Raw genomic sequence first — 16086 nt, forward strand, 5'->3', positions numbered from 1 at the left:
GGAAATCGTAACAACAGAAGGAAATTGATTGTAATCATCATTAAACTGACATCGGTTTCGCACAACGAGCGTCCAAGCTTTCCCAACCGTCAGATATTTCACCGAAGGTTCGACGATCGGAGCTAAAATGACCAATCAACACCACTCCTGGTTTATTGGTTAAAATAAAAAAAATAAACACACACAAACACATCGATCAGAAAGGCGAGTAAATCGAACAATAGCAGCACGTGGTATCAGATTTAAAAATACAAACAAACAAACAAAAACAAACACGCGGACACGTCACGTGACGAGGCTCCCAGGCCTGCGCCGTGCGGCTCAGCTGAGAGGTCACGTGACGGACGTCGTGGTGGCTTCCGGGCATGCGCCGTGCGGCCCAGCTGAGAGGTCACGTGACGGACGTCGTGGTGGCTTCCGGGCATGCGCCGTGCCGACCCAGCTGAGACGTCACGACGTCGCGCATCGAGCAGGAGGAACGGGAAAGGTAACCGAGCGGGAGGCGTGAAGCGTGCGGCCTTTGTGCGCTAAATGGAGGTCGCTGTGAATATCGGGGCTCGAAGGTCGACCCGCGGTGTTCAATCGAACTCCTTCATCCGTCCCTCCTTTGTGCCTTCATCGCCGTGCGACTCGCGTCGTCCCTTTTATTTATTTTATCCCCCATTTGCTCTTTTCCTCGTTTTCTTCCTCTCGACGCCCGTCTTCCTCCCTTTCACGGTTTAACACCTCATCCGGTGAACGAGTGCTAGTCCGGCCGATGACCCAAGGCCAAGGCCTGCTGTGATCGTCACCTTTGTCTTGGGTGTGTCCTCGGTCTTGCAGGAAGAGTTTCGTTATCTTGCTTTGTCTGATCATCAACCGTGAAGCACAAACTCACCCGTTGGGACTCGTTACTGTTGACATATTACGTACACCTGTACGCAGTTTGACCTGGGATGCCTTGCAGGCATCGACGATGACGTGTAGCGTCTATACCATGATGATGATCATCGAGGTCTTGGCCTGAGGATCGACACGCCGTCATGTACAAGTGTTGCCTATTTGTCGATTACGTGTTCATGTGGACAAATTATACTTGTCTTTTTTATAAATAAATAAATTTGAGCTGACAACACCGCTCTTCCCCTCTTCCCCTCCTCCCCCCTTCCCCTCTTCCCCTCTTCCCCTCTTCCCCTCCTCCCCTCTTCCCCTCTTCCCCTCTTCCCCTCCTCCTCTCCTCCTCTCCTCCTCTCCTCCCCTCCTCCCCACTCTCCACTCCCCACTCCGCAGCCGTAGGAATAGCTGACCCTCTCGGGTCTTCATTCCTGGAGTTTTTATTTCTTCCTCGAGCTGCCTGCACCCTGCCATCATGCCTCTCTTCGGGAAGTCGCACAAGACCCCCGCCGAGATCGTGCGACATCTGAAGGACAGCTTGTCGCAACTGGAAAAACAGGACAAGAAAAAGGTGACCGGCATTTTTTTGCTGACGCGGGTGCACATCACCATGGAGACCGTTGGGATGGGTTGCCTGGGATACCGACGTCGAGATGGCATGGCAACATAGCCTGTTGTACTTGAGAAGATCCACATTCTCCTTTCACCCCCCCCCCCAAATAAATAAATGAAATGAAGCCACCACCGACCGGTATGGCTGCCCATCGGGGGAGACTACGGTTAAGACCGTCGAGCAGTCTTTCTGCTCTTAGATGGCGACCACTCGGTTGAAACGTGGGACCCGAGCCTTGCCTCCGAAGTAGCTCCACCGCATGATGCCTTCATCGTGGGACAAAGCAATCCATCCACTATTGATTTTTGGCTTTCAGTGGCCGAGGGGGCCTTTCACTGGCGTAGGATTAAAAATGCACACGTTTTGTTCCAGAGTAATTGTAAACATTCGAGTGCGGCGAATCCTAACCCGGTGTGACCTTGATGAATCCTCCAGGCGAGCGACGAGGTCACGAAAGGCCTTGCGGCCATGAAAGAGGTCCTCTGTGGGACGAGCGAGAAGGAGCCTCAGCCCGAAGCGATGGCCCAGCTCGCTCAGGAGCTCTACACCACCGGCCTACTGCTCCAGCTCCTCTCTCAGCTCCAGCGCATCGACTTTGAGGTTCCAGTTGTTGCGTTTAGCTCGTCGGGTTGTGAGCGTTGAAATGTGCTCGCCGGTGTGCAAAGCTGTCATTTCACTTGAACTGTATTTTTTGGCTGCTGTTGATCTTGATAATGAAAATGCCAAGGCACTTGCGTGCTCTTGTGGGTTTTTTTTGTTTGTTTGTATTTTTTTTTGAATGATCGGCCATGTTGTGGTCTCAAATTAATTTTTCTCAAAAAACACAAAAAGCCTTATTGTGATTGGTGGGGAAATGGCGTAAGCACCCATGTGTTGCGTATTACCCACTTGTACTTTTGGCACATCACCGTTGCGGATAGATACGGCACGAGACGTGGCACATCGTCCATGTTTCTACCTGCACGTTGATCGATGACTCACGAGTTTGATCCGATTCTGTGATGGCTTTTGTCGGTCAGTCAAGAGTGTCAGCTGTCCCGGCGATCTGGTTGGAGCGGCGGTGTTAAGTTTCGAGACTTCGTTCTTAGTCTGGGAGGTCGGAGGTTTGAACCCCGTCCAAGTCGTACCAAAGACTTTAAGAATGGTGCGTGGGCAACCATTGCGCAACATTGATGGGCCTCATGGCTTCCTCTTGCGTTGAAGTTCCTTGTGAGGAAACTCTTGTTATTATTGTTACCATGTCCGTGTGGGGTTGACCAGGGGAAGTATGGCCGAAGTATTTTACGAACCGTCTGGCCAGGCCTGAAGTTCGACTCGGGTTAGGGCAGGGATTTGGAATTTGTTGAGAGTGCTGGCAATAACTCGCCTGCTCTTCGCAAAGGACACCATGGGATCTTTTAACATCCACCGATGAATCCAGGTAGATGGGATGGCCATTTAACGTCCATTCGAGGGACGGCACACACATTGATGAATTGCCCTGCTTGGGGAACACCGGGTTGACAGTTTATGGCTGGGTTGGGATTCAAACCTAGGCGAGACAGCTTGGAGACGAGTGTGCGTACATCTCGGCTATCCTGTCAGCACCATTATCACCTCCACCACCGAAGGTGAAGGATGTTATGTTTTCACCCCTTTCTGTCTGTTTGTCTATGGTCAGGATATCTCAAAAAGTTGTGGACGGATTCGGATCAAGTTTTGTGGGCAGGTTGGGTGTGCGCCAAGGACGAACTGATTAGATTTCGATGAATATCCGAGTTGGGATCCGACTACGATACTTTTTTAAGTAATTCTTCATCATTGAGAGATAGGGCCAAAAACGATATATATATTTTTAATATATTTCAAAAATGTATTGGGCCCGATATGTTCTCGTGGATCAGGCATTACGTGGCGGAGGTATGTGCTCTACCGAGTGCCCTTCTAGTTATTGTTTTTGAAGTTTCTCCAAATTTGAATTGTTATAATTAATTAATCTATCCCAGTCCATTGACTTCAAATTTATTTTATTTTATTTTTTATTATCGTGTGCCATATCCTGAAACTTGACTCTGGTTCCCACTGTACTTGGTTCTATCCTCACATCGTCCCTCCACTTTCTTTTTCTGGTCTTCCCACCGGTCTCCTCTCATGAAGGCCAGTCATTAGATGGCTTTGGGGCCTGTTGCGGGGCTAAGTTCGGTTTCAGTTATCTTCCTTATCGAGTATGCACAGTGTGTCTGCTTCTGAATGTCATGTTAATTGCCTAACGTCATATCCACAGCAAGGCACAACTCGTTGGATATGCAAAGGCATCGTTGCCGCTTTGCGCAGTAATGTTGCAGTACATGTGCCTTCATATTGCACGGCTTTCTTTTGGAAGCGGCTATGTGTTTCAGCTGACTCGAACCTCTTCCAGGAGCCTTGATGTTTGTCTGTAGAGGATGGTGGGACCCACAGAAACTCGCCATTGAAATTCCAAGTTCGAGCAAGGTGGTGGTTGTTATTGCATAACGGCTACATGGCAAGCAGTTTATTAATTTATTTTTTGTGTGCCAAACAGTAAAGCATTTTAGAACTGCCCGATGGCAGGCATGAGTCCTCTCTTGAGCCGTTGTCAGTAACTGATAACGCTCTATCTACGTTTTCACCAAACTCTTTCTGGACTACATGGAAGTTACTGTGCAAGGTCCTTAAAGTTACGTCACTCTCGACCTAGCCCCCCTCCCCAACCCCAACCCCCACTTACCCAATGTTGAATTTTTAAGGAATAAGACTGGTTTGAGACACGGTGGATGATGAAATTATTTTCTCCGAATTCTTTATTCCAGGATATTCTTTAAAAAAAAAAAAATTCGAGAGTTGTAAAAGATAACATTTTTGGAAATTTCTTCTGGTTTCACATGATGATTCATTGTGATGCCTCTAATTTGTTTACGTACTCTCTCGCATACCGTCCCGATATCCTTTAAGATTTTTTTAAATGTTTTTTTTTAATTTCTCGTATTCCTTATTGTGAAAAGCTCTTAAAATTTCAAAACCATCTGAATCGCTCATTATAACTTATTTCGCTTTACATCCTTATACGGCGTCGTCTGTTGAGCAGCATTTGCATCCTCTCTCAAACGATGTCACTGGTGAGCCAGACTCGTTGAAGGTATTAGCTTGATTTTGTGCTTCAGCTTCGTGGGATATCTATCGTCTATCATCTATCCGAACATGCGTTGCCTGCTCTGCCAACACTGCATCCTCGTGAGGTTTTATGGAGAAATCCTTTTTGCTGACGGTCCCCAATCTTCCTCCAGCAGGCGTGCTAAGTTCAGGAACCTATAATTGGTTAAAGATTTTCTGCGATACTTCACGAGCTCTTTGTCAAAACGCACCGTTTGATCTTTAGCGGCCACCAGGTAATGCCAGCAGGTGCAACCCATGGATTAATATCGAGACAAGGGAATATATATATATATATATATATATATATATATATATATATATATATATATATATATATATATATATATATATATATATATATATATATATATATATATACTTGGTGATGCAACACCCTGCCTGCGAGGCACCAACTCGACAGTTTAGATTGTTAGATTCCGGTCGGGAATTGAACCGGGAGTCGACGCTGAGATTGATAAATTGGGAGTTTTTTGAGACATCTCCTGTTTTTCTTTAATAGTTAAGTTGTTTAATTTTGATGAGCCACAGCCAAAGGAACGATGCAAATGGATAGAGGAGGAAAGTTTCCAGACCCTCACTATAATCACACACTGCATCTGCGCTTCTCTGACATAAGAAAATGCCTGACAAGTGAAAGATAAGGAAACAAAAGTCTACAGTGAATGATACCAAAGAATGAAGTAAGCTGCTGTTAACAACCACATTCTTTCGTGCTATGCTTCCTCCCCCTCTCACCCCCCCCGCCCCCTTTTCCCATCTCTTGCCATTAAAAGCGACTATGGGAATAAAACAATCGCAGCAAAACTACAATTTTTCACCACATTTTTTATATTTTCTTGACCACAGCCCAAGGTTGCATATAAGCTAATTATTGTGATTGATTGGAAAATGCAAAACTATTTAAGTTGGGGTGTAGTGTGGATGACCCTCGTCCCTTCAAACTTCCTCATCCTGACACCTCTTCCACACAAAGCAATCCGCTTTGCTTTTATTCACCGTCATTGTCCTCGTCTGTTCCCGAAGGGACGGGAGAAGCAATTGGTGTGTCTGTGGGTCCATCTGTCAACCTGCTTCCCGGTCCACAAGCCCGCCTGTGTTCCTCTGTCCACCTGTGCTTCCCGGTCTGTCCGTCAGGCTGTGTGCGTGTGTTTCTTGGTCTGTCTGTCTGTGTGTTTCTTGGTCCATCCGTGTGTGTGTGTGTTTCCTGGTCTGTCTGTGTGTGTGTGTGTGTCTGTGTGTTTCTCGGTCTATCCGTGTGTGTTTCCTGGTCTGTCTGTGTGTTTTCTGGTCTGTCTGTGTGTGTGTGTTCCTGGTCCGTCTGTGTGTGTTTCCTGGTCCGTCTGTGTGTGTTTCCTGGTCCGTCTGTGTGTGTGTTTCCTGGTCCGGCTGTGTGTGTGTGTGTTCCTGGTCCGTCTGTGTGTGTTTCCTGGTCCGTTTGTGTGTGTTTCCTGGTCCGTTTGTGTGTGTTTCCTGGTCCGTTTGTGTGTGTTTCCTGGTCCGTTTGTGTGTGTTTCCTGGTCCGTTTGTGTGTGTTTCCTGGTCCGTTTGTGTGTGTTTCCTGGTCCGTTTGTGTGTGTTTCCTGGTCCGTTTGTGTGTGTTTCCTGGTCCGTTTGTGTGTGTTTCCTGGTCCGTTTGTGTGTGTTTCCTGGTCCGTTTGTGTGTGTTTCCTGGTCCGTTTGTGTGTGTTTCCTGGTCCGTTTGTGTGTGTTTCCTGGTCCGTTTGTGTGTGTTTCCTGGTCCGTTTGTGTGTGTTTCCTGGTCCGTTTGTGTGTGTTTCCTGGTCCGTTTGTGTGTGTTTCCTGGTCCGTTTGTGTGTGTTTCCTGGTCCGTTTGTGTGTGTTTCCTGGTCCGTTTGTGTGTGTTTCCTGGTCCGTTTGTGTGTGTTTCCTGGTCCGTTTGTGTGTGTTTCCTGGTCCGTTTGTGTGTGTTTCCTGGTCCGTTTGTGTGTGTTTCCTGGTCTGTTTGTGTGTGTTTCCTGGTCTGTTTGTGTGTGTTTCCTGGTCTGTTTGTGTGTGTTTCCTGGTCTGTTTGTGTGTGTTTCCTGGTCTGTTTGTGTGTGTTTCCTGGTCTGTTTGTGTGTGTTTCCTGGTCTGTTTGTGTGTGTTTCCTGGTCTGTTTGTGTGTGTTTCCTGGTCTGTTTGTGTGTGTTTCCTGGTCTGTTTGTGTGTGTTTCCTGGTCTGTTTGTGTGTGTTTCCTGGTCCGTTTGTGTGTGTTTCCTGGTCCGTTTGTGTGTGTTTCCTGGTCCGTTTGTGTGTGTTTCCTGGTCCGTCTGTGTGTGTTTCCTGGTCCGTCTGTGTGTGTTTCCTGGTCCGTCTGTGTGTGTTTCCTGGTCCGTCTGTGTGTGTTTCCTGGTCCGTCTGTGTGTGTTTCCTGGTCCGTCTGTGTGTGTTTTTGCTGGTCCATCTGTGTGTGTGTTTCCTGGTCCGTGTGTGTGTGTGTGTTTCCTGGTCCGTGTGTGTGTGTGTTTTTCTCGGTCCATATGTGTGTGTGTGTGTGTGCGTGTGTGTGTGTGTGTGCGTGTGCGTGTGCGTGTGCGTGTGCGTGTGCGTGTGCGTGCTTTTCTCGGTCCGTCCCTCCATCTGTCTTTGTGTGTTTCTCGGTCTGTCCGTCCATTTGTGTGTGTGTGTTTCCCAGTCTTTCTGTCCTTGTCTGAGTCCATTCATCCTCCAGTCTGCACTCAGATCTACTTTAATACGATGTCTCCGGTGTGTGACAGAGCTTGCCTATGTAAATGCCCCGGCTTGGTTCTGTATTGTTCAACTTTCCGTCTTGCTGACATTTGTAATTGGGCCAGACCAGGGTGTCGGTGGTGAACTCCTTCACCCATCCAGTGGACTCTTTTTAAACATATTCCGAGACCATGGTCATGTTGAGGGTTAACGGTGGGTGCTATCCACTTTAAGGCTCTGGTGTTCTTGGAGCCTTGTCCCTTCGTTGTGCTGTCTTGATTTTGCCCTGAGGGCTTTCCATTTGCGAACGCACGTTTCTTTTGATGTAGTAGCACAGCTCTAATGAAGTACTGCTTAAGCTTTCCTTCATTCAAATCTCCCACATGCTTTATCAGCAAGGTTAGTCATGAAATTGCTCCCAGAAAGTTTTCCCAAGAACTGCAGTGACGTTGGTCATTTACATCTGTGACATGGAGAGTTTGATGACCTGCAGCCTATGGACATGGTACCAGTGCTACCTATTTGGACTCGCTTTATTCTACAGGATTGAGCCTGTGGAATATATTTTCAAGCATTGGGGATAGAGTGGGACACGGACATTGGTTTGATACATGTGTAGTGATCGTGAGGTCTGCGAGAGGGTCTCATCAAAATGTGAACGCACTGTTGGTGCGGTCACCGTGTTTGATAAAAGGTGCCCCTCCTCACCCCTCATTTGTACTCCACAGTAACCAAATGGGTGCTTGGCTTTAAAGAGCCTTGGACATGGAAAGCCTGGACTCTGCCGTTACCTTGCATATCAAGCTAAAACCGGACGGCCATGTTGTGACCAAGCGGGCTGCATTGGTAAATTATCAGAGTGGCGAAAGTGAGAGCGTATCATCATCGGATGGTTTGAGTTTTGATTCTGAAGAGGAGATGAAGTGCCCGAGAAGGGCCAGTCAAATCAAAGTTTGCGCACAGTAGGAAATGGACGAGATTTCCTTCACTATTTCCTTCAAAATACACTAAAGTACGTAACTTTGTCCACAGATGCACAACATTGTATCAGAAAAAAAATGAAGGAGGGCATTGCATGAGCCCCATTTCACCGTTGAGGGAGTTGGGGGGGGGGGTGAGAAGGGAAGGTCGATTTTGACAATACTTCTGAAAACTACAATGGGATGACGCAACATACCACAAAATGAGCATCAAAACCCATGTTTTCACCATCACCAAATACCATTGAGTGGAGAAGACCCAGTCTGCTTTAGAAAATGTGGAAAATGACATCCTTTCACTCGGAAAGTTAAACAGACTAGAAGCACCCACTCCCGACGGGAGGCGTCAAGGGGGTGATGTTATATTTATGCCTATTTTACTCCAATGGGTCCCAGGATTACACGTACCCAAAAAATAGTTGCGATCAGTTCAGCCCTTTTTGCGGTATCTGGGAACAGACAGACAGTGAATTATAGTAAGATGCAGAAGGAGGGAACCTGGTTTCAATGAATGAAAAAGATCTCTCTCACTCCTGAGGGTTAATTTACTTTCATTTTCTGGATATTAAATATCTGTGTGTTACAGTGTCACGAGCACCCTTTAACACAAATGGTGACCATGAACCCGTGCAATACGCTAGCAATTGCTGTCATGGTCGTGACCAACAGGGGGTGCCCGACACACATCCACCCTGCTTCAGTGCCCATTACCAGTTAATATGACCTTTAAATTGTAGCCAGTTAAAAATCTTACCCCGTATCTGTTACCGTCCTTTACGTGATCTATCTATGAAAGCACCATGACGCTTCCGATTACACTAACGTCCCCCTCCCCCCCCTTGGGTCCCTAATCTGTATCTCATAACACTAATAGTTTTGCTTCTCAAGTCCAGTAGGGCTGCAGGAAATACCAACAAGTGCTCAAAAACAGCAATAACCTTAAACTAGACTGATGTCGATGGCGTACCATCGCAAGTCCTCACGCTTCCCACCTAAAACAAAGTTCAAAGATGGCAAAAAGTTTCACCAGGAATGACCCAATATCAAATTTTGAGTAAAACATTTTTTTCCCCTTTTTTGGCCTCTGTGACCAAGTCCCCTCCCCCTCCCCCCCCTCCCGCCTCTCCCACGAGACATGGACCCGGGGCTGAAATGCAAAAACCGTTACGTTATTTCCTGCTTTCCCCAATGTTCATTGCATACATTTGCATTTTTAAATGTTAAAAATGTTGCGCCCATAGTTGCGTTAATTAATTAATTAATTAATTTCTTTGGTCTTTGACCTTTTAACCCCACCTTAGGGGGCAGGGCCAAAAATGACTGCCCTTGCGCCTTCTTGCCATTGGTGCTCCGAACTACCAAGTTTGAATTTCTGCACTACTGTTTAGGAGATGGACGGATGGACACACACACACACACACACACACACACACACACACACACACACACACACACACACACACACACACACACACACACACACACACACACACACACACACGCACACGATTACAATAGTCCCGTCTTTTTTTTTGTTTTCAAAAAATCGTGGGGATAAAAACCGATTGTTAGCCTCATTAAAGGTCCACGTAATCAGAAATTCATGTTTAGTTTAATGAATAAATATGGCTTCACTTTTTTTATTTTTGTATACCTTGTCGAGGCTCGTGTGAGAGCTAACACACAACGCACATCAAGGGGGCATGAGACAAGAGGGGCGGGAGTGGGAGGGACGAAATGGTGGGGAACAGACACATTAGGAGATCTGTGGAAGGGAGAGGGACGGGATGGGGAACATGGGGAATAGAAGATGGACATTACAGGGACTTTCAGGAAGGAAAGCAGAAAATTTGAAGGAAGTGGGCTTGGGTGGATTATCGGGGGTAGAAAAGATCGAGGATTTGGATGGGGGATGATAAGAGGTGGTGGTGAACAGGTGTTTTGAAGGCCTGGAGGGAAGAATGGGAAAGAATAGAGTGAGGGAGTTTATTCTATTTCACACTTGATCATTGTGTTTTGTTTTTTTTCTTGAATAAATATCTGGATGTCATAACGTCGTATATCACGTGACCCACCTCGTCATCCTGAGGATACTTTTACTGCAGGACTTATGTTTACATGCGGCATACATATGCTCTGAACGCAAAGTCTTGAGAATGTCTGTATTCCCAGTTTGGGACGAGTCGATTGAGATGATTAAAAGCCGACACGATCCCCATGAAGATATGAGATGATTATAATCAAATGGAAATGGAGAAAATGGACAGAACAGCTGTGGAAAAGGGCCCATTCAAAATGCCGTAACACATGGGGGGAGCGTGGGGATGCATGTCCAAGGGGTAGGGTGTGTTTCCAATGCCATGAAGTAACTAATTCATCAATCAGTGACAACTTTGCTCCATGCACCCTTGATTTAAAGATGCAATTTTTTTTTTTCTCAATGAAACACATATACATTACATTAATGATATCGGCATCAATGTATATTTGTGCATGTACGTACGGTACTGTTGTCCCAACAGTTGAACAAATTTTTTTTATTAAAAAAAATTAATACATGGTCTATGCTTGTGGATGAGAAAGGACACAGAACAGATCAGGACACAATATAACAAGGAACAACAGGAGAAAGGAGAAATGCCAACAGCAGAGTTTAGGGGGAAAGTAGTCTGAGACGGACAAACAAGGGATGTGGGTAACGATGAGGGCTAGGGGACAAAGCAAGTTGTGGACAAGATGAATACGCAAGCAAAATTTTGCAGGTGGGGGGGGGGGGGGGCGAGAAAGAAGAACAAATGAGTGGAGGTGAGCAATGGTTCTGGATTTGGGCAGTTTCATTCAGATGGGGTTGCTGGTGGCCTCTCAGTGGATATAAAATATAAACTGTTCAGCCAAGCGGAGGTATGTGCTCTGCCGAGGCCATTGTAGTTCCTACAATAATTACAGAGAAGTGTTGCATCAAAATACCACTAAACTCTACATTTACCGTGTTCTAGCTCTATGATTTACTACGTTGCCAGTTGTTATTGCCGAGTCTTTCTTCGACATCATCCCGATTGTTGTGACCTCCAGGTATTTCATGACCTCAGATTCATACATCTACGGTATTTCAGCATCTTCGACGTCATGATTTTGACTATCGTGGTGATCTAAGGATTCTTGATCAGAAAATTATTCATCATATTCACTTTCTGGCGAGTGAAGCGAGTTGCGCGGCTATGACCTTTTGCTTGCTTGCTTGCTGAGACAATCGTTCTGTCGATGATGTCACACAGATGATGCAACGACCATGATTTGTTTCTGGAATTTTAAGTGGTGGTACCCACCAGGTTGGGTTTAAAAATAATAACTTTGACACTTCAAAAAATTATTAGAATTAAAAACGACTTTTTTTGTTCATTACCTACAAATCAGTCATCGCATCAAAAAAAACAAAACAAACTAGAATGGCACTCTTCGACATCGCGACGTCGCCAGATATGCCTCCGCCCACATTATTACATCATTATAATACTTGTATCAGGTTTGATTAAAATCCCTGAATCCAGATTCAAAATATTAAATAATTCTGGCTGCCAGGCCATGCGTCCGATCCGGTTGAAATTTAAAACAATTTTTTTTTCATACTGATTTGATAAAGTTTGATGTATGCAATTATGACGTCATAAAGAGGCCACTAATGACATCAAAAAAATCACCCTTGTTTGCAATAGGGAGTACTTGACACGTCCGAAGTTTCTTTTTTTTTTTTTCCATGGAGCTGTTTTGGAGATAGAGATCCAAAGTTTTTTCCTTTTTTTCCAACAATGGCTGCCACACTACGTGACCTATGACATCATAATTATCATTCAAACATTCTACATGAGTAGTCGCACCTCTGGTGAAAATATCATATGAATCAGATAAGCAGTTGCAGAGAAAACAGAAAATTAGGGCACGCACGTACCCAGTGACTTCATCAGAGGAGGCATAATAATAATAATAATAATAATAATAATAAGAATAATCATATACATTCTGATTCTATGTACCTTTAAACTCAAACTTGTGTTGTACAACGTATGGTGACCTCACCCAACATCAGACATTTCACAACAGTCTAATTTTGGCAAGGTGACTCTATCTTACTGCCCATATCATAGATGTAAGTTATATTGCGACGGGTTGTATTTGCTAGTCAATCATAAATGTCGTCGTCGTCATCCCTTTGGTACCCCATAACGTAAACCTCCTAGGCAGACATCCTCCCACTCACAGCCACCCATTGCTTCCTATCACCAAGCTAGTTTTCATTCGAGTTAGTTACTCTATCAACCACTCCACAAGTTGTTACTTCAGCCAACAACCTTCTGTAATCTACATGGTACCTTGTCATGTGCTTTAAACAAATTTGATGTACATATTGCTACAGTGCAATGAACTTTGGTTCTTCACCTTGTCCTGTTTATAGGAAAATTACACAATGAGAAATGAACAGGATAGAACCATCATAAACGTATGTGGGAAAAAATTACGGGCCCACACAGGGAATCGAACCCAGGTCCTCTGGTAAACCATACCAGTGCTCTGCCATCTGAGCTATCTGGGAGACCCAGATGTCCCCCTACAGGGGGAAGACCCTCTCGAGAGTGGCACTTGTATATGTGGAAGAATTGCGTCGCTCAGCCAGTGGGTCGCCCAGATAGCTCAGATGGCAGAGTGCTGGTACGGCTTGCTAGAGGACCTGGGTTTGATTCTCAGTCTGGGCCCATAGTTTTTTCCACATACATTTATGAAAATTACATGACACAATGATAGTTATGATGTTACCTATTTTCCCAAAATAATCTTTTCCCCAAATTATATTTTGGTAGAAAGTTTTGAAACGTTGTTACCTCCGCCACCGAAGGTGGACGGATGTTATGTTTTCACGTGTGTGTGTGTCTTTTGAGCAGGATATCTCAAAAAGTTATGGACAGATTCAGACGAAATTTGGTGGGCAGGTTGGGTGTGTGACAAAGACAAATTTATTAGATTTTGATTACGATCCAGATCTGGATCGAGATACTGGAATTATAAAAGTGATTCTTCACCATTGACTGATAGGGCCAAAAACTACATATAGCACGATATCTCAAAAAGTTATGGACGGATTTAGACAAAACTTGGTGGACAGGTTGGGTGTGTACAAGGAAGAATTGATTTGATTTTGGTCAAGATTCCAATCCAGATGTGGATACGAGAACTAAATAAAAGCGATTCTTCACCATTGAGAGATGGTTCTAAAAACGATATATAGCATAGTATCTCAATGTTGTGGATGAGTGATGACAAAATTTGGTGGATGAGTTTGGTAGGTGACACAAACAAGCCGATTGGATTATGGTTGAGGCCCGGATGCAGATCCGCCCTATCGGTGGATACAATAAGTAAACTGTTCAGCTTGCCGGAGGTATGCACTCTTACGAGTGCCATTTTTGTTTGAGGATGCTGTCAGCGCATTATATTAGTGAAATAATTTTTGCAATTTGTGATGGGTCGTGCTGTTGGAATCCTGGATTCTTTGTCCGATTCCAGATATTAAATATGGAGATCACCCATGTTGACATTGCCAAAATGTCCCCGAAACTTATTGCTCAAGACAGCGTTTTCACATTCATCGACGATCACCTAGGCCATGATCAAGGTCTTGGCAAGATGAGTTTCCCAAAACCTTAGCATCCAACATCAACAGCAATGGCTGGTATCGTGTCGTGAGCTTCTCGCGTGGTTCAGCACGGTTCCATGCCTCTATCGATAATATTGTAGCTGGTGAACAAACGTGGCTTCACCACTGGGATCCTGAAACAAAATTGGAAACCATGCAGTGGAAGTACAGGGAGGGAGGGGGGGGGGGTCACCACCCACAGAAACCTCACACTCTCTCTCAGCCGGAAAGATCATGGCCTTGTTATTTCTCGGACATCATGGGAATCTTGCTGATTTGATATGCCTCTCAAAACTACAATCGTGGGGTTATTATGCCAGCGTCACTAAAAAATCTTGGCATCAGTCGAGACAAAATGTGGAGATATTGCCAAAAGGTGTGATTCCCCTCCTCTTCATCCTCCTCCCCCTCCTCTTCCTCAACAATGTATGCAAGGCCCATGTGCAGACTGTCATTTGTGACTTCAAGCAACTGGTTCACCCTCCATGTAGCCCTGAACTCTCTCTTTGTAACTACTATCTGCTTTGACATTTGAAGTCCCATCTGCTTGGCCATCACTCTGGATAGATTCCAATGTCTGCCGACGATGAAGAACCGATGAAAGCAACTTGCTAAATAATCAATCTGAAAACTTCTATTTTACCGGCATAAACAGTTTAACGGTCAAATGTAGTGAGTGCATTGAATTTGAGGGACAATATCGACAAATATAACGAGTTGGAGCGTTTTGTATTATTGTCTCGTGCCGATAACCTTTTGAACGGACATCGTACACCGAGACTATTCGTCCTTTAACATCCAAGTCAACTACTCAAAATATGGGTGTACATTGCCTTCAATCCAGACATTTCTCAAATTTATTTCAAATGCAATGACATTATGTTGTGCATTTAATAATTCTGGTTGTTGAAGAATTTAACCAGACTTGGTGACGTAATGGTTAGTCCAGTCCAGTCAGAGTCTGGGAGGTCGGCGATTCAAACCCGACCCCAGCCGAATCCTTCCAAAGACTTCAAAAATGGTACGTGCTGCTTCTTTGCTTGATGCTCGGCATTTATAGAAAGTCGAGCGCAGACAAACAACCATAGGTTACAACCATTGCACAGGCTTGATGGACCCAATGGCATCCTAGGTTGAAGTTCCTTGTAAGGGAACCCATTATTATTATTATTATTATTATTATTATTACCTCTGCCACCAAAGGTGAAGTAGGTTGTGTTTTCACCCCTTTCTGTCTCTGTCTGTCTGTTTGTCTGTGTACAGGATATCTCAAAAGGTGGACGGATCTGGATGAAATTTTGTGGACAGGTTGGGTGTGTCACAAGGACGAATTGCTTCAATTTTGGTGAAGATGCAAATCTGGATCTGGATACAAGAATTATTTAATTCTCAAAGTAATTCTTCACCATTGAGAGATAGGGCCAAAAACGATATATATAGCATGATATTTGAAAAATGTATTGGGCCCAATATGTTCTCATGGATCGGGCATTACGTGGCGGCAGTATGCTCTCTACCGAGTGCCCTTCTAGTTATTATTGTTCTTATTTTCATTTTCATTATAAATTAGAAAATGGACCAAATTCAGTTGAAAATTTAAATTCCATATTTAAATTTGGAACTTGGACCAAATTTATAATCTGTGGTTGGTCAATCGCTTCCAGTCGGCCATTTCCAAGCGGTCAAGGTCAAAAATTTTAGACCTCAAGGTCTAGTTTCTAAAATATTCAATTTTCATCCGATTGACTTAAAATTTGAACAGAATTTGCATATTCGGTCACTGAATTGGTTCATCAAAAATCAGAATGATCGATTTAACCGTTTTGACATGTCAGCAGTTTCCGTGACGACACTTTCTCACCCCATTGTCATCAAATGGGACTGTCTGTGATTTTATTATTACTATAACCTCAAACCATTTTGCAGATATCAAATTGAAACTTGCACAGCTTATTCGTACATATGTGTGTTAATTGTGTGTGCAATCTGGTCAAAATTAGTCAAGGTCGGGGACAAGGCCATCTAAAACATGTAGAACACCTATTAGGCCACAATTAGAAAACTTATCATCCAAACTTATTTTGTACAA

The 16086-nt window shown here is 44.6% G+C and overlaps 1 protein-coding gene across 1 annotated transcript in view; it reads left to right on the forward strand.

Moving 5' to 3' along the window:
- Positions 1–343: 343 nt before the first annotated feature.
- The window catches only part of CAB39 (calcium binding protein 39), a 49167-nt gene continuing 33424 nt past the window's right edge, over positions 344–16086 (forward strand). Inside the window, exons 1-3 of the mRNA XM_085863077.1 lie at positions 344–487; positions 1270–1444; positions 1922–2086. Of these exons, the coding sequence (XP_085719203.1) occupies positions 1349–1444; positions 1922–2086 (261 nt within the window). The 5' untranslated portion in view covers positions 344–487; positions 1270–1348. The remainder of the gene's footprint in view (positions 488–1269; positions 1445–1921; positions 2087–16086) is intronic.

The sequence above is a fragment of the Eptatretus burgeri genome, chromosome 17, assembly GCF_056783735.1.
Source record: "Eptatretus burgeri isolate ZD-2024b chromosome 17, Ebu_testis_v1, whole genome shotgun sequence".
NCBI lineage: Eukaryota > Metazoa > Chordata > Myxini > Myxiniformes > Myxinidae > Eptatretus > Eptatretus burgeri.